The following is a 24,432-nucleotide window of genomic DNA, read 5'->3' on the forward strand; positions in this document are numbered from 1 at the left end:
TTTCTCTTGAAGGCAGGCCTTGTTAAGCAGAATGCTCTGGTATATTTTTTAAATGGCTACTTTCCCCCCTCCCTGCTGCAAGCAAGGGTTTTTTTTTTCCTCCAATATTCACTTTGAAAACCTGACAAAGTTCCTGGAGGTAAAAATATAAAGTATGGGGGATCCCCTATGATTGAGTAACCTTGGAATTTTTAACTCTCCTAATTTTTAATTAAAAATTAAAAATTTTTGCCCACACTGAGCTTCTAGAAATTCATCAACTACAGTTCAGGTTTTCTTAACCCCAGTACTGGTTTCTGTCAAGATGGTGATCTGTTCTGGTAAACTGTGATTCTCTGTATTCACCTGTTTCTCCAGTTTCAGAGGGATCAGTTGATTTGTGACCCATGACCTCACTTCTTTGACAGATCAAAGAAGAGTTATTGATTTTTCAGTTTGATCAGCTTCTATATTGTTAGAATGGACTGATGATTTCCAAGTTCCTACACACTGGACCAAAAACTAAAAGTCTTTGCTCAGGTTTCAATGTTTAAATTTTTAGTCTGGATTCCTGGAGGTGACCCCTGTGTCTGCCTAATTGTGTTGACCCACTGACTTGGGAAGAGGTTGTGCTCAAATGCCTCCAGATGCTACGTCTTTTGTCCTCTGTTGAGCGATCTGTATGTAGATTGGGGAGTGTGTTCAAAGCTCTACCACATTTTAAGTCTCCTTTGACTGCTTTTTGCTGGACCCCCCCAGCGTCCCCTGCATGAGTATGTGATTTCCCAGGTGGCCAGAGATGTTGGGAGAACTTATTTAGCCTTTTTATGGCTCTCTCATTTCAAGGTTCTTTCAGTTAAAATTGATGACTGGCCTGCTACTGACACCAACCAGTACAGCATATTCAGGCTAACAATTACCAGGCATTCCCCAATTCATTTCCCACTACGCTGGCCACTTTCAGCTGATAAATCTGTAGGCTTTTGTCCCGTGCTCTAAACGAGTCACTAGCCTCCTGTGCCAGCAAAGCTGTTGGTTCTCTTTGGCTAAAGAGAACCTGTTGATAAAATTGTGTTCTTCAAGGACTGAGCTGGGGCTGTGGATGGGTGGGAGCAGCACCAGGCAAGATGCCAAAAAGACTCACTCTTCACCGAAAGCTCTAACAGTTTTTTGAGAATGATTTGCAATTTGTTATCTGCTTATCTATTTCCAGTGTCCTGAAATGGGTATTTTTTTTTTTATCATTTTATTCAGTTTGTGTGTATGTGTATGCTATGTATGTTAAGAGGTTATACAGAACTCTTCACAAAGCCACAGTCAGAAGTCTCTACCTCTGTTTATATTTTGATGTACATTTTGATGCAGTTTTTCTTACTCTGCAGTTCATTTTTCATGTTTATATAAATGTAACTACAGGGCTTACCTCCTAGCTCAGTTGGTAAAGAATCTGCCTGCAACGCAGGAGACCTGGGTTCAGTTCTTGGGTCCAGAAGATCCCCTGGAGAAGGAAGTGGCAACCCACTCCAGTATTCTTGACTGGAAAATCCCATGGACAGAGGAGCCTGGCAGGCTACAGTCCATGGGGCTGCAAAGAGTCAGACACTACTTAGCAACTAAACCATCACATTTACTTTCTGTGTCCTAAAAGTGCAAGTTATTTTTTCCTTAATGCTTTTTTAATATTTATTTAGTTTATTTTTGTGCTGGGCCTTTGTTGCTGTGTGTGGGCTTTTCTCTAGTTGCAGCAAGCAGGGGCTATTCTTGAGTTGCGGTGTGTGGGTTTCCCATTCCAGTGGCTTCTCTTGTTGCAGAGCACATCATCTAGGATTGCAGGCTTAGTAGCTGTGGCTCACGGACTCTGGAGCAATGGCTCAGTAGTTGTGGCTCATCAGTTTAGTTGCCTCGTGGCATGTGGGATCTTCCCAGAGCAGGGATCAAACCTGTGTCCCCTGCATTGGCAGATGGATTCTTAACCACTGGACCACTAGGGAAGCCCCTTAATGCTGCTTTCTAAAAATTAATCTTTTCTTTATTTGTAAAATCTAGCCCTTTTATTTTATTTTGGTCACACTCTGATAATCACAAGATCTCAGTTCCCTGACCAAGGGCTGATTCCAGGCCATGGCAGTGAAAACCTGGGATCCTAACCACTGGACAACCAAGGAACTCCTAAATTCTAGCCCTTTTAAATACTACAAAATTCTATATAGCTAACATACCAAATTTTCCTTTTATTTATTGATAAAGTTGTTTATAATATTTCACAGTTACAAATACTGCCACAGTGAAATCCTTATACATGTTTCCTTTTCAACTTTTAAAAATATATCAAATTAGTCCCTTAATTTCAAGCCAGACTGATTATATTCTTTGCAGGCAAAGATGGAGAAGCTCTATATAGCCAGCAAAAACAAGACCGGGAACTGACTGTGGCTCAGATCATGAGCTCCTTATTGCCAAATTCAGACTTAAATTGAAGAAAGTAGGGAAAACCACTAAACCATTCAGGTATGACCTTAATCAAATCCCTTACGATTATACAGTGGAAGTGACAAATAGATTCAAGGGATGAGATCTGATAGACACAGTGTCTGAAGAACTATGGATGGAGGTTCGTAACATTGTACAGGAGGCGGTAATCAAAACCATCCCCAAGAAAAAGAAATGCAAAAAGGAAAAATGGTTGTCTGAGGAGGCCTTACAAATAGCTGTGAAAAGAAGAGAAGTGAAAAGCAAAGGAGAAAAGGAAAGATATACCCATTTGAATGCAGAGTTCCAAAGAACAGGAAAGAGAGATAAGAAAGCTTTTCTCAGTGATCAGTGCAAAGAAAGAGAAGAAAAGAACAGAATGAGAAAGACTAGAGATCTCTTCAAGAAAATTAGAGATACCAAGGGAACACTTCATGCAAAGATGGGCTCAATAAAGGACAGAAATGGTATGGAACTAACAGAAGCAAAAGATATTAAGAAGAGGTGGCAAGAATACACAGAAGAACTATACAAAAAAGATCTTCATGACCCAGATAATCACGATGGTGTGATCACTCACCTAGAGACAGACATCATGGAATGCGAAGTCAAGTGGGCCTTAGGAAGCATCACTATGAACAAAGCTAGTGGAGGTGATAGAATATTTCAAATCCTAAAAGATGATACTGTGAAAGTACTGCACTCAATATGCCTGCAAATTTGGAAAACTCAGCAGCAGCCACAGGACTGGTATAGGTCAGTTTTTATTCCAATCCCAAAGACAGGCAATGACAAAGAATGCTCAAACTACCGCACAACTGCACTCATTTCACACACTAAAGTAATGCTTACAATTCTCCAAGCCAGGCATCAATAGTATGTGAACTGTGAACTTCCAAATGTTCAAGCTGGATTTAGGAAAGGCAGAGGAACCAGAGATCAAATTGCCAACATCCACTGGATCATCGAAAAGGCAAGAGAGTTCCGGAAAAACATCTACTTCTGCTTTATTGACTATGTCAAAGCCTTCAAATGTGTGGATCACAATAAACTGTGGAAAATTCTGAAAGAGATGGGAATACCAGACCACCTGACCTGCCTCCTGAGACAAGAAGCAACAGTTAGAACTGGACATGGAACAACAGACTGGTTCCAAATAGGAAAAGGAGTACATCAAGGCTGTATATCGTCACCCTGGTTATTTAACTTATATACAGAGTACATCATGAGAAAAGTTGGACTGGATGAAGCACAAACTGGAATCAAGATTGCTGGGAGAAATATCAATAACCTCAGATATGCAGGTGACACCAGATTTAGCAGAAAGCGAAGAACTAAAGAGTCTCTTGATGAAAGTGAAAGAGGAGAGTGAAAAAGCTGGCTTAAAGCTCAACATTCAGAAAACTAAGATCATGGCATCTGGCCCTATCACTTCATGGCAAATAGATATGGAAATAGTGGAAATAGTGAGAGACTTTATTTGGGGGGCTCCAAAATCATTGCAGATGATGACTGTAGCCATGAAATTAAAAGACGCTTGCTCCTTGGAAGAAAAGTTATGGCCAACCTAGACAGCATATTAAAAAGAAGAGACATTATTTTGCCAAGAAAGGTCTGTCTGGTCAAAGATATGGTTTTTCCAGTAGTTAAGTATGAATGTGAGAGTTGGACTGTAAAGAAAGCTGAGTGCCGAAGAACCGATGCTTTTAACCTGTGGTGTTGGAGAAGCCCCTTGAGAGTCCCTTGGACAGCAAGGAGATCTAACCAGTCCATCCTAAGGAAATCAGTCCTGAATATTCATTGGAAGGACTGGTACTAAAGCTGAGACTCCAATACTTTGGCCACCTGATGCAAAGAACTTACTCATTTCAAAAGATCCTGATGCTAGGAAAGATTGAAGGCAGAAGAAGAGGGGTATGACAGAGGATGAGATGGTTGGATGGCATCACCAACTCAATGGACATGAGTTTGAGTAAATTCTGGGAGTTTGGTGATGGACAGGGAGGCCTGGTGTGCTGCAGTCCATGGGATCACAAAGAGTTGGACACGATTGAGCGACTGAACTGAACTGAATTTAATAGCAAGGCTTCCCTGGTGGCTCAGCAGTAAAGAATCTGCCTGCAGTGCAGGAGACACAAGAGATGTGAGTTCTATCCCTGGGTCAGGAAGATCCCCTGGAGAAGGAAATGGCAATTCATTCCAGTATTCTTGCCTGGGAAATCTCATGGACAGAGGATCCTGGTGGGCCACAGTCCATGGGGTCACAAGAATCAGACTTGACTTAGTGACTAAACCACCAACACAATTTTATATCAATTACAATATCATTCCCATCAGCTATGACTGAGTTGACCTGTTTACCTATCTGGCAAATGATAGATAATTTCAAATTTTTGTAACTTTCACACAGTATGGTTGAAAAGTTGATTGCCTTACAGTTTAATATATATATATAGCTCTAAAATATGTAATATCCTGCCAAACTGTCCTTCAAGGAGTTTGTAATCAAATTGCTCTCTTCAATGCTAAAAGGTTATATTTTTTAAAATGCTGACAATTTGATAGAAGAAAATTGGTATCTTTGCTGTTTTATATTATTACTTGATTATTGTAAAGTAAATACAAATTTTAGTTCTTATATTTAAGACAGTGATTCATTTTGAGTTAATGCTTATGTACAATATGAAAGTGTTTGAGGTTTTGGGGGACACTTGGATACAAATTGTTCCAATGCCATCTGTTGAAGAGACTATCACTTGCACACTGAATTACTTTTGTACCTTTGTCAAAAATTAATCAGCCATTAATTAATTAAGTCTATTTCTGGGCTCTCCTTATGTTCCAATGATTCTGATTTCTGTCTGTCCCTTTACCAATACCACTCTCTTGATAGAGTAAATCTTAAAATCAAGTAGTACGATTCTTCCAACTGTACTATTTTAAAAAATTGTTTTAGCTTCTTAGTTTCTTTGCTTTTCCATATAAAGTTTGCAGTCAGCTTATCTATATTTACAAAAGTTCCTAGGAATTCCCTGGTGGCCCAGTGATTAGGACTCAGTGCTTTCACTGCTGAGGGCCCAGGTTCGAGCCCCAGTTGGGGAATTAGATCTCACTAGCTGTTGAGGCCAGCCAAAAAAAAAAAATCTACTGGAATTTTGATTGTAATTGAGTTAGATTCACAAACTGCTCTGGGAAGACTTGATAGGCTTCCCTGATAGCTCAGTTAGTAAAGAATTCGCCTGCAATGCAGGAGACCCTGGTTCAATTCCTGGGTTGGGAAGATCTGCTAGAGAAGGGACCAGCTACCCACTCCAGTGTTCTTGGGCTTCCCTTGTAGCTCAGCTGGTAAAGAATCCACCTGCAGTGAGGGAGACCTGGGTTTGATCCCTGGGTTTGGAAGATCCTCTGGAGAAGGGAAAGGCACCCACTCCAGTATTCTGGCCTGGAGAATTCCATGGACGCATATATAGTCCACGGGGTCGCAAAGAGTCAGACATGACTGAGCAACTTTCACTTTGACATCGTTACTACTATGAGTCTTCCAAGAACACAATGTGTCTCCATTTATTTAGGTCATCTGTGAAGTCTTTGATCAGGATTTTGTAGTTTGCAGCACACAGATCCTGTGTATATTTTGCTAGATTTATACCTAAGTGTTTCGTTTAGGAAGTGGGGTTCTTATAAATGATATTTTTAAAAATTTTGGTTTCCAGTTGTACATTCCTAATATAGAAATGTGTGTTGATCTTATATCCTATGACCATGCTAAGCTTAAACTCACTTGCTGGTTCTGGGAGATTTGTAAATTCCTTGGAACTGTAAATGCCTTGGTCAGTCATGCTGTTGACGAATAGAGACCATTTTATTTCTTCTAAGTCGCATGTCTTTTTCTTGCCTATTACACTGGCTAACACTTCCAGCCCTATGTTGAATAAGAGCAGTGAGTGAACATCTTGCCCTCGTTCGTGATCTTAGGCGAAACCATACAGTCTTACCAGTGAACGTGATGTTGGCTGTAGGCCTTTCGTACAGGCCTTATATCAGACTGAGGAAGTTCCCTTTCTATCATGAAAGGATATTGAATTTTGTCACATGCCTTTTTGGCATCAACTGATAAGATTATGTGCTTTTTGTCTTTGGATTGTTGATGTGGTCAGTCAGTTCAGTTGTGTCCTACTCTTTGCGACCCCATGGACTGCAGCACTCCAGGCTTCCCTGTCCATCACCAACTCCTGGAGCTTGCTCAAAATTGAGTTGGTGATGCCATCCAACCATCTTATCCTCTCTTGTCCCCTTCTCCTCCCACCTTAAATCTTTCCCAGCATCAGGGTCTTTCCCAATGAATCAATTCTCCACATCAGGTGGCCAAAGAGGGTCAGCTTCAGCATCAGTCCTTCCAATGAATATTCAGGACTCATTTCTTTTAGGATTTAGTTGATATGGTAGAATACATTGATTCAGGTTTTAATACTGAACCAGCCTAACATTCTCAAAGGAAAAAAACCTCACTTGATCATTGTGTATTATTCTTTTTTATATCTTGCTATACATTTTGTTGAGTTTTTTTTTTTTTTACATCTATGTGCATGAAATGTATCAGTCTATTATTATTTTTGTTATTTTGGTTTTGTTTTTTCTTCTGTCTTTGTCTGATTTTGGTATCAGGGAGACACTGGCCTCAAAAAATGAGTTGGGCAGTATTCCTTCTTCCTTAACTTTCTGAAGAAGATTATATAGGATGGGTGCTATTTCTTCTTCAGATGTTAAGCAGAATTACTCAGTGAAATCATCTGCACTTGGAGTTTTCTTTCTTAGAAAGTTAACTACAAACTCTTAAAAAAAAATAACTAGGGCCTATTTGGATTACCTATTCATGTTGGTTGAGTTTTTTACTTTATTTACAGTTTTTCATGACAGGCCCAAGTCTTATATCTTTTTATAATTAAACTTACCAGTCTCTTATTTTCTGGTATATCTTTGTATGCTCAGAGAATTCTTCTTTTCTCCAATTTTTAATTTTAGTACATTTTATTCTAATACTGAACTTTCTTCTGGCTAATTTATATTTTTCAGTTCTGATGTAAAAAATATTAATCCATCTGGAATTTAGAGGATGCTAGGAGTTGAAGATTTTCTTTAGTTAAAATTGGTATGTAAGGAAAGAATAAGATGGTCTTCGAATCTCCCAACTCTATAATCATAAACTTTTTTTATTAAAAACAAATTTTACATATTCACAAGCAGATTAAACTTCTTAATAACCATGAAGACTGTTTTTAAAAAATCAAATATATACATGGAGCACAAATACTGTGAGTATACACAAGGACATTTTTAAAAGGAGCAAGATAATTAGCTAGAAAACACAGAATAAGAATCTTCAATGAACAGTCATGCTAAAGAAACCAATGTTCAAAATATCCAAATAACTTCTGAAAACTAAAAAAAAAAAGTTTATTTAATAACATAGGGAAATACAAGAATAGAAAATAATATCATCCCCCCTCATCACTCACACACACACACACACACACACACACACTTCCTTTCTCTCTCATATATGTAACTGGCAGATAACGTCCAGCAAAATGGATTATTTTTACAAGCACAGAAAAGATTATTTTTTTAAAAAAAAGATTGTGTTTAAAAGCACAGCATTTTTTAAAATATTTAAATTACATTTTAGATAAATCTCAAATTCCTCCTGATAAACCACTGAATCTGTCAGTGTACACTAACTGAATCAAGCCAGGTGAGCGTGGGACTGTCCTTCCTTACTAGTTCCTCCAAGTCTCTCTCAAAGCTACCCACTATGAAAAGGATGGCCCTGCCTGAGAAGGATTACTGCTGAGGGATGGGTTCATGACTCAGCTTTCCTCTAGAACCCCCAGTACCTCACTTCTGAATAGAAGTCGAGAAAATTCTAGCTGCTACAAACATTCTTTCTCATAAGGCAGAGAAAGAGTCAAGGAGGTTGAGAGTGGAGGAGGCTGGGGAGAGGAGCCAATGTTTCTCTTCTATCACTGGATTTCCTAATTAACTGATAGATCTCAGGCCATGTTCATTGCGTGTAGGATTCTCTACTCTTCATGCAGGTAAATTTTGGTGAGATTCTAGGAATAAAGGAAATAGAAATCAGATGATTTTACTGGTTTTGATGTTCCAGCTAATTTGGGGAGATATTACTGTGTCTAAATCCATGTGTAAATGACTCTACAAAATGGTATCTAGTCTTATCTTTCTATCACAGACATGAAAAGCTACTTATCATCTGTGCATATTGATAGATACACCTATTCCATTTGGCAGTGTGTGTCCCTCCTATGAGTGGGAAATGATAATATCTGCAAAATCACCTCTTCTACCTACCCTTGTGTTGGACCTCTCCAGACATGGCATAAGCCTTGGCTAGTAACGCGCTCGCCTCTGCAGCTTGGGGGCTGACTTCAGTGTACAAAGAGACACAGATAGAATGGGCCTGGAATACAGAAAATTGTGAGAAGGTTAAGTACCCAAATGGCAATGTTTCACTGTGGATTTTATAGTAGCTCCCACAGAAGTGATAGCTGATTGACGGCCGATGTTTATTTAATCATGGAGTTACCTACCTGAGAGAGGAGTTTGAGTCCCAGATCTGCTACTTCCTCTCTGTGATTCTTGAGCAAGTAATTTTACCTTCATACATAGAAAGAATATATATTTCCCATTGATTAGGGTTTGAAAGTGAAAGTTGCTCAGCTGTGTCTGACTCTTTGTGACCCCATGGACTAACAGTCCATGGAATTCTCCAGGTCAGAGTACTGGAGTGGGTAGCCTTTCCCTTCTCCAGGGGATCTTCCTAACCCAGGGACTGAACCCAGGTCTCTGGCATTGCAGGCACATTCTTTACTAGCTGAGTCACAAGGAAAGCCCTGATTAGGGCGTGGGAAAGGTTAAATGAGATGATGCGTGCAAAGCACTGGGCACAGCAACCTTCACATGGTAGGTTCTAAATAAATTGTTACTTTTTATTAATGTTTCATCACAAAAGCAAAATTATAGCTTTAGCTCAACCTCTCAAAGGTTCAGTATCCAAAAAAAAAAAAGTCTAGTAAAGCATGAATCCCAGAGCCCAACTGCCTGGGTTCCCATCTTAGCTCAGCCATTTACTGTAACATAAGAGAAGTCACTATAATTTATTTGAATATAAAAACAGGGCTGACAAAAATTGTATTTGTCACAAACAGTTGTAAAGATTAAATGAATATGTATATAGTGTTTAGGTATTGTTAGGGGAGGCACACTGATTGAAACCGCCCACCCTGGCCAGGCACCATAGTAACCATTTGCATGAGTTGTTTTATGACAGGAGATCCTGATAAGGAATACGGAACTAATAAGCCACCACCAGCCGGAAGAGTTCGGGAAAGGTCAAAAGGAGACACCCTGTCTGTCCACTTCCCAGAATCCCTCTTGCTAGCATCCATCTTGGCTGAGCGATGCGTGCGCCACCAGGAAAGACTCTGAATTAGAATGATTGGCCAAAGACTACCCGGAAACGAATCCCATCACCATAAAACCCAAGACTGAGGGCCACGTGGCAGAGCAGTTCTCCTGGGTTCCCTTAGCTACTGCTCTCCACCTGGGTGCCTTTTCCCAATAAAATCTCTTGCTTTGTCAGCATGTGTCTCCTCGGACAATTCATTTCCGAGTGTTAGACAGGAGCCCAGTTTCGGGCCCTGGAAGGGGTCCCCCTTCCTGCAACAAATGGCGACCACGAAGGGACATCTTCTTCGCTGAGATTGACATCCTGACCACTCGGGGTACTCAGGGGCCAGCTTACCTGCCAATGGACCAGACCCAGTGGCCGCAACTGGGACCCTTTTGTCCCTGGTCTCCTCCTGATGCGGACAACTGGCCAGAGTGCCCCGACCAGTAAGAAACAAGAGACTTTATTGACCTCCCTCCCCTTCCCTCTCTCTTTCCTCTCCTTAGCCCTTCCTATCCTTCCCGTTTTTCTAGTCCCCTGGTCCTGGACGCAGGAATCTGGTCGAAGGGCCTCAGCTTGAGCTGAGGATTGGAGACTGATCACCTCCTCTTGGCAGAGAACTCGAATTTTCTGGTCTGGTTTCTGGCAGGGCCGAGTTCCAGTCCTCCCTTTTCTGGAAGCCCAGGGAAAAGTCCCGTAACGCCTGGGTGTCTGCAGGTGGCAGGAGACGTCTGTAAGGCCACCCTTTTGCCCCCCTTTCCCGCCTCCTCCCCCTTCTTTCAACCTGGCTTCCTTTCCTCCTTTTGAAATCTTTGAAGACATCTGAAGTTTTGTGTCTCCATAAAAGGTTTTCTGAGAGACTGTATTCTTGTATTTAAGAGAGTGTCTGATGAGGACTGCCAGGTTTATATGTGTGTGTTTTAACTCTGTTCTGTGTTGTGATTTGTGATGGCCATTTTGCTTTGTTTGGCTACCATTTAGACCTGCCATCATTTTGTTAGAGCTTGATTTTCTTTCCCTGTGCCTTGAGACCAGGGCTCTCAGGAACACTTATCTAGACCATCTCTAACTCCTGAGACTGAGAAAAAAAAAAGAAAAAAGCCTTTAAAAATGTTATTTATTTCAGCTTTTTTTATAAACTAGTAAATTTTATATTGTAATATCTAATTCATGACCAAACTTAGAAAATGAAGCTAGATCTTGCAGTGTGTCTGTCTAAATATGTCTTGGTATGTTTTTGTCTCTGGGTAATATTTTTTAGGTTAATTTGTAAATGAGCTCTATTTAATTGGCTTTAAAAAGGTAAGCGCTTACAAATCAAATAATTCTAAATTAAACAATAAATTCCAGGTTCAGGTGAACTGGGAAATATTCAGTATTAAATACCTGATATTAATGTTTTTTGTTGACCTATCTAATACAGACATGTCTTAGAGTAATTAAGTAGAATATTTTCATTGTACCTAGGTTTAATATAAGTTAAATATTATACCTATTACAAGTTTGTCAACAGAGAAATTACGTCGAGTGAAAAAACTTCTAAAAAATGTAAATGAGGTATGAGTTTATATATAAACTCTATTAAGAATAATTATTCTTTAAAAATATCTGTCTACAATAGTCTCCCCAGATTGGTGTAACTTGAATTTCTAAGGGTTGTGCTAAACTAAGTATTGAAAGTCTATTAAATAATTGGGTCATTTCCAAATGAAATAAGACTTTGAAACATTTACTACTAAACACTGATTTCCTTTTACAGAAAAACTAAAGAGATTTGGGACTATAAATAAATAATGTTTGATGCCATCCTAAAATGTTTTAAAAAAGCAAGGGTTTTAGAAATTATCACTGGTATTTATGCTCACCAATCTATAAAATGCTAATATAAAAGTTAGCTCTTGGTTGCTAAAGGAAAGCAGGAAGTGTGCTTTCAGTAAAAAAAAAAGAGTAAAAAAATACTAAAAAGAGTTATGCATGATCAAGATTTTCTAAAATTAGATTACAATTAGTTAAATAAATAGATTTTGTTAAAAATGACACGGTCATAAGAAAACTGGTTAGAGCCAATTAGGTCCAAGATGGCAGAGCTGACTTTCACTAGACCTTGAGCCTTGGTATTTGCACCCATTGTGACATACCTACAAGCTAAATGATACACCCATCAACATTGACTGAATCTGACCAAATGTTCTAAAGCTTTTAATTGATCTTTTCGATAAAACTTCCTGAATCGAATTCTTTTGAAGTTTCTTTGACATCTAGCTAACTTTGGGGTGTTTCAGAGGGCCCCTGAAACATCCCAAAGAGAGATATTAAACTGTTTATTTGGTTGGTTAAATTACATGAAAAAGATTATCAAATGAGTAATAAATCCGCTCATGTTATAATGTATAAAAAGTTACTAATACAGATATCCTAGAAATTATATAGAGTTCTTAACACTTTGATATGTCTTGGTATTCTGATGAAAAACCTGATGACTTCACAAAAGTTAACAAAGGACTGAATGAACCAGCGAATATGCTTATAACTTTTATGGTTTCTATCTAAGAAAGTACAGGTTTAAATTGTGTGTTTTCTGGGAATAGAAAAAACCTTCCCTTAAACTAATTATAAAAATAATTTGGTAAAATTACACGTTATAAACAAGACAATTATACTTTCTCTCTATCTGACTCCTCCAGAAATTTAAAACTCTTAAGTTTCCAGTAAGTTTATCAAATGAGCTAAAAAAGTTATCTCACTAACAGGTACAAAAATCTCAAGGAATTTTTGAGACCTTAAAAAAAAAAGAGTTCACCTAGATTTGTTAGACAAAATCTGTGATAAGCCTTTGAGTTTCCCAGTCCTGTTTTATATTAAAAATTCAGTCTGAGATCCTATAAGTGTTTCAGCAAAATAAAAAGTCTATGATCAATTCTGTTATGTGATATTAATGTGAAAGTTTGTTTCTAAAGCTTATCTCAGTAATCTATCTTTGGACGAAAATCAGATGCCTCATGACCTACAACCAGGACTAGAAAAAGACATAATTTAAGAGACTGTCTCCAACCTGGATGGAAAGACTTTTTATCAGGTACTCTTAACTAGCTCATACACAATAAAACTGAAGGGAAATTAACTCTTAGATTAATTCCCACTTCCAAAGGCCTCTACACTGGACTGGTCTATAGAGAAGACAGCTGACCTGATCTCACCTTAAAATGATGCTCAAACAAGAAAAAGTACAGTACACCAGGATGAGAAGACAACGACATCAGAGGTAGACAGCTTGTCCAAGATACTGGACCTGATTCGTATGATCGTTTATAGTGTTCTCTTGACTTCTTAGACCTTTGTATATAAATCAAATGCTTTTCTATCATAGGCCTGATACTATGCTAGTTTTAAAAATCAATCCAATTTTTGGGTTTGTGGCCAATTATCTGTGTCTAGCTCTGGGTTACCTTGGTAAATTTCTCTACTACAAGACTCTAACTGGTTGGCCCTGAGGAAATTTACTTGGAAAAATTATAGTCATATTCAGGTTACTATGATACTACCAGACGGGATCCCCTCACTGGGCCAATTAATAATGCCTACTCTGACTCTGGCTATAAATTTGAGCCTTTTTCTATTCCTCAAGCTCAATCAGAGCAACAAAAAAAGTTTTAACAAAAGAAAAAGAAATCTCCCACAATTATGAGATAGATTTATATAGATAACACTAGGCTATGGTAATTCAGGTTTAAAGTCTCCTCTGTGTTAAAAACAATTAAATCATACTAAAGATAATCAGTCTAGTAACACTAGAAAACTGGGCTGTGTGCCTTATAGATGGTGGTGCCAATGTATAATTTCCCTGAAAGATAAAGATTCGTACAGAGTAGACTAAGTCAGACGACCTGAGATATACTGGGCTACATCTTACAGAAGCTCTTAGGTCTTACTTGTGACTTTACTAATACTGCTGGCTATGTTCTTTGTATTTCACCTGTTTTACAGAATTGCTATTTCTTACAGTGCCAAATGTGTGACTGAGGCCTCTGATAGAATAATATATAGTTCCTTATGAAATCGATGATGATGACAGTGTAACTCTAGATATGAGAAAAAGCAACAAGAGGGAATGTTTTCCTGGACCAAGAGGCTAGTAAGACAGGTGGTCCAGAGAATTTTAGATACTGTTTTATGGCCTAATCCAGTAACAGCACATTGAGAGGCCGGTCGACAAAATCTTTGCCAAACCTGAGAATGGACATTCTCAGCACCATGGGATAAAATGGTCATGAAATGCCCCCCTCAAAGTCGTGGTCAAGTTTGTGAGCAAAAAGGGGCTTTGCCAACTGAAGATTGACACTTGCCATCTACATCTACAGCGATTCTATCATGGCCACTGCAACTGCTGACTTTCAACGGCCCTGAAAGGAGTTCAGGGTGAAGATCAAGAATGAGGTGTTCCGTGCTCTGGGAAAAACTGGCAGAACAGGCCTTCAGATAGTTAGATCTTTTCAAGAGATTTTATGAGTCCCAATTCTTGCATCTTCTCATACCTAGAGAAACACTGACATCATTAATGGTGCCATCTGCTTTGGCTATTAAAGAAAAAATTTTACAATTAAAAGTCAAAATAGAGTACTCAGCTATGGTTCAGACATCCTGGGAAATAACCAGGTGTTACTATGGGTGTAATTTCAGATTAGACATTGTATTGCTAAACACTTGAGTTTTCTGAGTCGTGTCAGGCTTAGAGGCCACCATTCTCAAAACAATGTTTGCTGGAAGCTAGTAACTTCTACCTTACTTTTTATAAAACTAGGCAACTGGCCACCTGGCTACAAGTCTCCCTGAAGTGCCAGGTCCAGACTGGATTTCAGGTCTATTCTTCTAAAAGAAAGAGATTTACTTTGTCTATTAAAACTCCAGTTATCCCTTCTCTAGCTACTACTAACTGGGTATGTTACAACAAAATGGCAGACCAAGGGATTGAGATTTTAATCATACAAGGCTCAGATCTAAGACTTGGAACTCAGGAATACTTCCAATTCAGTGTCTCTTCTCCAAGCTGAGGCGGTCCTATGCCCCATTTTGACAAAAAGTTATCACAGTCATAGTTGCCCTGTTCCCTAAATAAAACTGAACAGGACTCTGCGGGGTGGCAACTCTGGAGTACAGATCTGCTGTACTGTAAAATATAGGCTTTATTCAGCCTCCTTGACCTTCCCTGAGTTCCAAAGGGTAGATTCAAACAATTGCCAATCAGAGAAGGGAAAAAATACAGAAACAGAGGGGAAACAATCAAATGGTGGTACAGCCTTGAGACGGGTCCTGGCTCCTACTCAAAAAAAAAATATGCATAACAATGTCTTTTGAGTTCTACAGAACTAGAGCCCCCACCCAGGTGGAAGATGGTAACTTCAGACTAAACATAAGATTCTTAGAACACAGCTCTGTTGCTTGACCACCAGCCAATCATCCCAGCAGTGCCTCCTGTTTCTGGGGACCAGTGATGACCATCCTGTTAGGTCTCCTGTTTGGCCCCTGTCTATTTTACCTCTGAGAGGCGCTGACAGTTTCAAACTAAGTTGCTGTTATTACAAGAGTAAAAGCTGGTTTCAGATATAAAACACCCCAACTTAGGTCAGGTATAGAGAGACTTCTGCTCTGCTAGGCAGGCCTACACCCAGGCACAGCAGGAAGAAGTTACAGAAGAAAGAGACCTCCACCCCAATTCCCAAGAAGGATCTTGAGTATGAAGTCTCTCAGGGGGAGTTGTTAGGGGAGGCACACTGATTGAAACCGCCCACCCTGGCCAGGCACCATAGTAACCATTTGCATGAGTTGTTTTATGACAGGAGATCCTGATAAGGAATACGGAACTAATAAGCCACCACCAACCGGAAGAGTTCGGGAAAGGTCAAAAGGAAACACCGCGTGTCTATCCACTTCCCAGAATCCCTCTTGCTAGCATCCATCTTGGCTGAGCGATGCGTGCGCCACCAGGAAAGACTCTGAATTAGAATGATTGGCCAAAGACTACCCGGAAACGAATCCCATCACCATAAAACCCAAGACTGAGAGCCACGTGGCAGAGCAGTTCTCCTGGGTTCCCTTAGCTCTCCACCTGGGTGCCCTTTCCCAATAAAATCTCTTGCTTTGTCAGCATGTGTCTCCTCGGACAATTCATTTCCGAGTGTTAGACAGCCCAGTTTCGGGCCCTGGAAGGGGTCCCCCTTCCTGCAACAGTATCACTAAACATTGTAAGCATTAGAGAAATACAGCTTTTATTATCTGAACTAAAATGGAAGGAATAACACTTTGGAAAAAGAAAGAAGACAGAAAGCATTCAGCTCACTACCCACCAGCAAGAAAAGAGCCACCTGCACTTCATACTTCATAGGCCAAACACCGTGAGGTATTTCAAGGAGCTCCAAATAACACTTTAGACAACACTTTAGAGCTAAGACCCAGTGCAGAGTCGTTATGAGTAGAGGCTGTGGGGTCAAATCTTCTGAGTTCAAATCCATGCCCACCACCCCCCAACCTGTTAGCTACACAATTTCCAGTGAATTAGCTATAGTTCTTTGCGCTTCAGTTTCCTCATGCTTAACACAAGATAAAAAATAAATAATGGTGCTTACTTCATATGCTTATTTCATGAAATAAATGAACTAATAAAGCCTCATGTGCACATGGTAAAAGCATTCCATACATTTGAACTATTATTTTTGCTTGAGCTATTTTTGCTTTGACCTATTATTTTGATTATGTACTGTTTTATTCATTATAAACTGGACTACTGCTTTAAGGGAGTCTGGGACACACCAGCCAGGCTTTCTCCATAAATTGTGGACTCCCTGCCTTCGAGGCAGCATTCCCATACATCTCTCCATTGTGATGTCAATAACCTGGGATTTCTGGATTGTGAACGTGAAAGTGAAAAGTGAAGTCGCTCAGTCGTGTCCGACTCTTTGTGACCCCGTGGACTGTAGCCTACCAGGCTCCTCCGTCCATGGGATTCTCCAGGAAAGAATACTGGGGTGAGTTACCATTTCCTTCTCCAGGGGATCTTCCCAACCCCAGGGATCGAACCCGGGTCTCCCACATTGGAGGTAGACGCTTTAACCTCAGAGCCACCAGGGAAGCCCAGGCAATGCCTTTTCTTCACTAGCAGACTGCTGTCACATGTAATGTTTGAGCGCAGTGCACTTTTTCTTTTTGCAAAATAGGAAATCCAGTACTATGATCTGATCTTGGTCATGGGAGATACCTGAAGCCATGGGCACGGTTCTTCTTTGAGGAGAGAAAACGTGAATTTACCCAGCAGTTTCGAGGAAAGCTTTAAGTACCTGATTCATAAAGTGCCCTACACTGTTTAAATTATGATAGACTCAACATTCCTTTGTACATCTTGTTTCATTTTCCTCTCAGTATCTGCCAAATTAGTTACCTCCAAGCAAAACACCATCTTGGTGGTTGAGCCTTAGATTTGGAAATTCAACCAGCTAGACTAGTTTATAGGATAAATGAGAGCATTACACCAAAATATTACAAATTTTCATTTTAGAAGCCCTTTGTGTTTGTTAAAGACATGAACTCAGTTGCCCCTCTGGCTTTTTCCCTCAGCTCCCTCTTCCTGGCACAGACAGAGGTGAGGGAAGCCAGGAGGGGAAATGCTGTGTTAAATCAGGTCACACCTGATGGGCAGACAGGCCCACCATGAGCCTGTGTTCCCTATCCAGAGTTTGAGGAAGGTCTCTTGTGTGGATCTGGAGGAAAATTGATCCCACCCCGTTCTTCCCTTCTGGGAACCAGGCCTGCGGTCAAACAAAGCCTCCTGGCCTGGACTTCAGCCAGCCCACCCACCTGGTGCAAGTACTGGATGGCGTGCTCGTGGTTCCTCCTCAGCTGCTCGATCTGAGCCATTTCCTGGTAAAGGCTGACCAGATCTGACGTATTGTCACCCTTATTGGCAATAACGTTGTCAACCACCTTTTCAAAGTATATCAGTGCAAGGTTTAACCTGCAGTTGGCCAAGGAGGCTCTGGAAGAAAAGGGACAAGGGTGGAAAGTCAGAGCAAGGTGACTTGCTCTGCAGACACAGAAGGAACTGATTCTAAGAACCGAACAATTTGGCCTTCACAGGCTGATCATCTGTGTGGTGGCCCAAAGTCCAGTCTTGCTGTAAGCACACCCCTATTAACCAGCATTTTGCCCACCAGATTTCACTGACTACCATTCCATCAAACCCATTAATACATCATGCTAGGCTAATTTTATAAAAAAGCATATGGAAAAAATGGCGTCCGGCAGTTCATAAGATGGGATAATTTACCCCATAACAAAGACTTTCTAAAATCAAGATAAAATTTTATTACCTCTGATTCCTTCTCTCTTAGGCTAAATCAGGGGTTTTCCTTTGTTTTGTTTGAGCTAGTTTAGTTTATTCTTCCTCAGTTAAAAATAACAAAGGATAGAGAAAACAATGTCTAAGTATCCCCCCACCAAAAGGGGGATGAGTAAATAAATCAGGGCACATCACACAATAAAATACTTTAGACATGAAAAATTTTAAATGTGCTAAGTTCAAAAAACAGTTATAAAACTGTACTTAAAATATGATCCTGACATGTATACATGTAAAGCACTTAGAACAGTGTCGAGAATGTAGTTATACTTTTGTAAACATTCCAACACTTAGAACAGTGCAGGTACAAAACAGGTCAAGTGTGTGGAATGGACGAATGAAATATACACTCAAAGTTATTCTGAAAGAGGAACAAGGCTATCTTTCACATAAGCACAAAAATCCAAGTCACTGCCCCATGTGACAGCAGTAGACGGTCACTGGACTCTAACTCATGGGCCTGTGGACTTAAGAATCATTTCTGATTTGACTCTGGACATTCGAATATCTCCCCACCATTTCCTATTTGACTACTAGATTCATAGCTGTTTAGAGGAGGCAAGTATGACTCATGTATTTCATTTACTTACCATTCCATCATCTACCCTACCATGCCAAGTGCTTACAGTTCTGGAAACAGATTGTTTTCAAGGATGTGAAGATATTTGAAAAATCTAGGGAACAGTAAACCTTTTATTATTCTTTTTTTTTCTGATAATCTGATGGGCCCATTATATCATATCTAAATATTCTGATTCTCAGAGGATCCCTAACTGTAAAACAGTTAAGTCTCATTCTGGCTTGAACAAATTCCATGAACTTTGTTTCCATATGGAATACAACTTTCCTTAAAAATGCATGTGCTATGAATAACTCAAGGACCTTCAATATATTGCTCTCATTAAGTGTTTCTTCTTTATCATTTAAGTTGTCATATTTAATGACAAAGTGAAAGTGAACATTGCTCAGTCGTGTCAGACTCTGCGATCCCATGAAGTATACAGTCCATGGAATTCTCCAGGCCAGAATACTGGAGTGGGTAGCCTTTCCCTTCTCTGGGGGATCTTCCCAACCCAGGGATTAAACCCAGGTATCCTGCATTGCAGGCAGATTCTTAACCAGCTGAGCCACAAGGGAAGCCCAAAAATACTGGAGTGGGTAACCTATCCCTTCTCCAGTGGATCTTCCCAACCCAGTAGTCAAACCGGGGTCTCCTGCATTACAGATGGATTCTTTACCAACTGAGCTATGAGGGAAGACCACTTAATGACAAAAGTAGGTGGCAATTCAGAAAAAAAAATAATTTTAGAGTAAGTAGGAGAGGCAGCACAAGGAAGGGCTAAGAGTCTAAGTTCAGATCAAGTTCCAATCCAATATTTAAAGCTTATCTCCTTGGATAGTTTCTTTATCCTCAGCTCATTCTCTTTGCCCTCTTTCTAATGAGATAAGTAATTGCACCAGCTACCTCAGGGGTGGCTATGAGGATTAAATGGGAAAGAGCATGTTCTAAGAAAACTTAGAACATGGAGTATGCATTTGGTAAACATGAGCCTCTTTTACTATTATTTGAGTCTCTGGTTCTTTTGCTCTAAATATTTTTCTCCCCTTACATACAGAGTACAGGACAATCATGTAATTCCGGGCCTTAGTCATAAGAATGAATATTCATTGGAAGGACTGATGCTGAAGCTAAAGCTCCATTACTTTGGCTGCCTGATGTGAAGATCTGATTCATTGGAAAAGACCCTGATGCTGGTAAAGATTAAAGGCAGGAGGAGAAGGGGGTGACAGAGGACGATATGGTTGGATGCCATCCCCGATTTGATGGACATGAATTTGAGCAAACTCCAGGAGATAGCGAGGAGAAGGAAATGGCAACCCATCCCAGTATTCTTGCCTGGAAAATCCCATGGATGGAGGAGCCTGGTAGGCTACAGTCCATGGGGTCGCTAAGAGTCGAACACAACTGAGTGATGTCACTTTCACTTTTCACTCTCATGCACTGGAGAAGGAGATGGCAACCCACTCTAGTATTCTTGCCTGGAGAATCCCAGGTACGGGGGAGCCTGGTTGGCCGCTGTCTATGGGGTCGCACAGGGTCGGACACGACTGAAGCGACTTAGCAGCCTCAGGAGATAGTGAAGGACAGAGGAGCCCGGTGAGTTGCAGTTCATGGGGTTGCAAACAGTCAGACAAGGCTTAGTGACTGAACAAGAACAAAAGTCATAAAAATGCAAGCTTCTCTAAGCCCAGATCTCACCTGCCCAAAGCGATTCTTAGATCGTTCTCTGAGACCTGTAACCCACAAGTGCTTCCCTTATATGATTTCCTCAGCTCCTTCATGTTTCTCTCTGACTTCTGCAGGTTGAAATACGCCTCTCTGCCAGTGAAACAGTCAAGGAAAGTGCCAGGTATGCAAACGCCCCCACCGACCAGGGCAGAGTTGGTGAACAAACAAAAGGGGCCCTTGGGAAAATGAAACACTATCTGGAAACACACACTTCCCTCTGTTCTCTATTTTTCATCTATATGTGTTGTCAAGAAGGGAGGATTCTTCAGAAAAGGAACGGGACCCTGGGTGTCTTGTGGTGTTGCAGGAGTCCAGGGCTAGGATGTGTGGCAAGCACTGGGAGTAAACGGAAACTGTGAATTACACGGATTTCCTTAGAGGCATCTACTGCGTGACAATTATTCATTTTTTCCCAAGTTGGTCTCTGTGAATGGCAAAAGAGAGGAACTAATTTTGCTGAAAGGGACTTTCTGGGTCATTTAGAAAGTCCAAGCAGAGCAGCTTTTTGGCGAGAGGCAAACAGCAGGAAAGAAAATCCCCTTAATTCCCAATATCCTTCCATTTCCCGCATTCTCAATAGCCCTCTGGCGAACAGCATAAGAGAGGAAGGAAGTGTATCAGATTTTGCAAGCTGAGTACCAGGACCAAAAATGTAGAGGGGGGATGTGTAGAGAGAAGGTCAAAGAGGGTTTATGATTATTCATGAACATGAAAGACCCCTTAGTTTTCAAGAAGAGATAGTACCCACAGGCTGTCAAAATCACAAGCTTTTGGAGGAGAGGCATTTTTAACTGTTCTCCCTTGAAATACAGAAAACTATTTCTCTGGTCTATTTTGCTTGGCCTTCGGCTTCATGGGCAATGTTCTCAATAGCATTTTAGAAAAACTAAAACCATCAAGTGTACATTAAATCAGATGTTTTTGGCTGTGTGTTACAAGTCACCTGGGGCTTTTAAAAAAATCTCAGGGAACAGATGCACCTGGGGTCTACTAAGTCAAACTCTCGGGGGTGGGACCCAAATAGCAATCATTCTTAAAGCTCCTCAGGGGACGAGGATATGTAGCCTACTCTGAAAAACAGTGCTTCAAATTACCATCTATCCTCCATCTTCCTACATGGCCACTGCCATTATCACCCACCTCCTTACTGCTAACACTGCCTGTCTTCAGGGCTCAATGAAGCACAAGACAGGCTCCCCAAACTTTCAGGTGCCCAGGAGGTGTGTCCCCAGTGAGAACCCTCCCATGGCTCAACTCAGAGCTCATGTGAATAGACGCAGGAGGAACATTTGTACTTTCTAGACGGACTTTTTGAGTGGAGGCTCATGGAGGGCCCGGACGTTGGAATGGAGCTACGAGGCCTCGGTTCCACCTCCCACCCTGTGTGAGATGACTCATCTGGCATGGATGGCCCCTGGCCCTGATACCCAGATCCTGCTGGGAAGGAAAGGATATTGGTTCTGCAGGAGGCAGGCCACCCCCAGAGTGTAGTAGAGCATGACCAGAGTCTCCAGAATTTGCTTTTCCTCCTTGTCTGAGGTTGTGGTTCCCTTCCAGGTCAGCAGGACGTTCTTGGCGGACTCGGCATGTTTCTTGGCCTGAGCTGGAAGGCCTGGGAGAGTTGGAGGGTGGAGGGCAAGAAGGAAAACATCAAGAAGGCACGTTTCAGTCAAAGACATTCCTGGGAGGGGCTAAGGTGGGCAGTGTGGTTGTCAGTACAGTCTTTAGTACTGGTTCCCCAAACTGCAGTGCATTAGAATCATCTAGAAGGCTTGTAAGGAATAAGGCTCCTGGCCACCCCCTCCCTAGACCTGTTGAGTTGGGATCTCTAGAGGAAGGGTGTCCAGGACTCTATATTTGAAATTAACTGCACAAGTGTTTCTTATGCAGCTATCCTGGCATTCATCGACGGACTCTATTTGGACATCACTGATGGAGTGATGGAGACAGCAAAGGAAGCTGAGGATCCCGGTCTCAATCTCTTGCTAATGCCATGTGACTTTTTCAACCCACAGAGCTTCTCCATCCCCCAAATGTGAAATGACAACAAAATTACAGCAGCTGCCCTTTTACCAAACACATGGAGACAGTCCAGAAATGAACTGGGTTATGCCACAGAGTGCATGCTTTGAGCTTGCTGGATAAGGGATTCTATAAAGACAGGGGCTTATGAATACAATTACTTCCATCTGGGGATTTTTTTTTTCAATCCAAGATGAAGTTGTTGATACTAATTGGTCACACACACAGGATCTAATTTCTAATGCAGTGAGGCCCCTCTCTAGAGAAAGAAGACAAAAGGGATGCCAACACCCCACAAGACAGAACATGGGGCGTGTTTCCCCTTGTTTTCTAACTAAAGGCTGATGTTCCTGAGGCACTTATTTGAACTGGAATTAGTCCAGTTAACAGAGGGAGACTTGGGAGTGTTCAGGTTATAGAACTATTTCCTCATCTTTCCCCCCAGCTCATGTCCAGTGATCTCTGATGGATAAGGGGAACCCTGGAGAAAAGAGTAAGGCCAGCAGGGAACACCGAAGCCTTCTCCTCTGCCCTCCTGAGGACCACCCGTGGCTGGCACAGCTCTCCTCCCCGCAGACCCGAGGTCTAGGAAACATATCACCCTGCCACAGAAGGAGGCCCGCTGTGCTTTTGACTTGCCCCTCCCACCCCAGCCCCCAGTTTGCTCTCCCTCTGGCCCATGGGGGGCTTCCCTGATAGCTGAGTTGGTAAAGAATCTGCCTGCAATGCAGGAGACCCCAGTTTGATTCCTGGGTTGGGAAGCTCCCCTGGAGAAGGGATAGGCTACCCACTCCAGTATTCTTAGGATTCCCTGGTGACGCAGAGGGTAAAGAATCCGCCTGCAATGCAGGAGACCTGGGTTCTATCCCTGGGTCGGGAAGATTCCCCTGGAGGAGGACATGGCAACACACTCCAGTACTTGCAGAATCTTCCTTGGAGAATCTCCATGGACAGAAGAGCCTGGCGGGCTACAGTCCGTGGTGTCGCAGAGAGTCGGACATGACTGAGCTCCTAAGCACAGCACCCAGCACTGGCCTTTGGAGCTGCCTTCACAGCACAGTGCAGTCAGCAGCATTAGAGGTGATTTAAAGGACTTGCTTTGGAAGCCTAAAGCCCTCATATGTTCCAAATGTGTAGGTCCTTCTTAATGAATTGCAACAATGAGAACACGGTTTATCTGAAAGAGCCCTAAAAGGGACCCAGAAGCCAAGAATCTTTGTTAGAACACTCAGAAATGCCCTTTCTGTAGGTCTCAAATGGAAGAGAAAAATGGATCTCAAGTTACCAGATGACAGGGGTCCTCAAATTGCATCAAAAGCACCTGTTACAGTGCAGAGTCCTGGGCCTCCAGTAGTTACAGTTCACAAGTTCTAAGGGGAGAACCAAGGGCTCAGATTTATAACAGCTATCTTAGGTGATACTGATATAGGCTCTCTGAGGACCACACTTAGAGAAACAGTGAGTTAATAAAGTCTTTATGCAGGAAGTGGGACTCTTCTCCTTCCTGAAGAGTAGGTAGGTTCTGACTGATGGAGAAGAATGAGAAAGGGTTTCCACTAGGAGGCAACAGCCTGAGGCCAAAAAAACAGAAAGTGTGTGTGTGTGTGTGTGTGTGTGACTGATGGAGAAGAATGAGAAAGGGTTTCCACTAGGAGGCAACAGCCTGAGGCCAAAAAGAAAGTGTGTGTGTGTGTGTGTGTGACTGATGGAGAAGAATGAGAAAGGGTTTCCACTAGGAGGCAACAGCCTGAGGCCAAAAAGACAGAAAGTGTGTGTGTGTGTGTGTGTGTGTGTGTGTGTGTGTGTGTGTGTGTGTGT

The 24,432-nt window shown here is 41.4% G+C and overlaps 1 protein-coding gene across 3 annotated transcripts in view; it reads right to left on the bottom strand.

Moving 5' to 3' along the window:
* Window positions 1-24,432, bottom strand: part of TTC23L (tetratricopeptide repeat domain 23 like) — an 86,055-nt gene that overhangs the window by 28,436 nt on the left and 33,187 nt on the right. For 2 of the 3 annotated variants that reach the window (XM_043488754.1, XM_043488755.1), the window contains exons 5-8: window positions 22,048-22,204; window positions 20,563-20,688; window positions 17,762-17,939; window positions 8,818-8,926 (exon numbers count right to left, since the gene is read on the bottom strand). In XM_043488754.1, coding sequence (XP_043344689.1) covers window positions 8,818-8,926; window positions 17,762-17,939; window positions 20,563-20,688; window positions 22,048-22,204 — 570 coding nt within the window. Of the gene's footprint in view, window positions 1-8,051; window positions 8,562-8,817; window positions 8,927-17,761; window positions 17,940-20,562; window positions 20,689-22,047; window positions 22,205-24,432 lie in introns of those variants that run through there. The other variant, XM_043488756.1, reaches the window with a different exon arrangement.

Source organism: Cervus canadensis, chromosome 16, assembly GCF_019320065.1.
Source record: "Cervus canadensis isolate Bull #8, Minnesota chromosome 16, ASM1932006v1, whole genome shotgun sequence".
Lineage (NCBI taxonomy): Eukaryota > Metazoa > Chordata > Mammalia > Artiodactyla > Cervidae > Cervus > Cervus canadensis.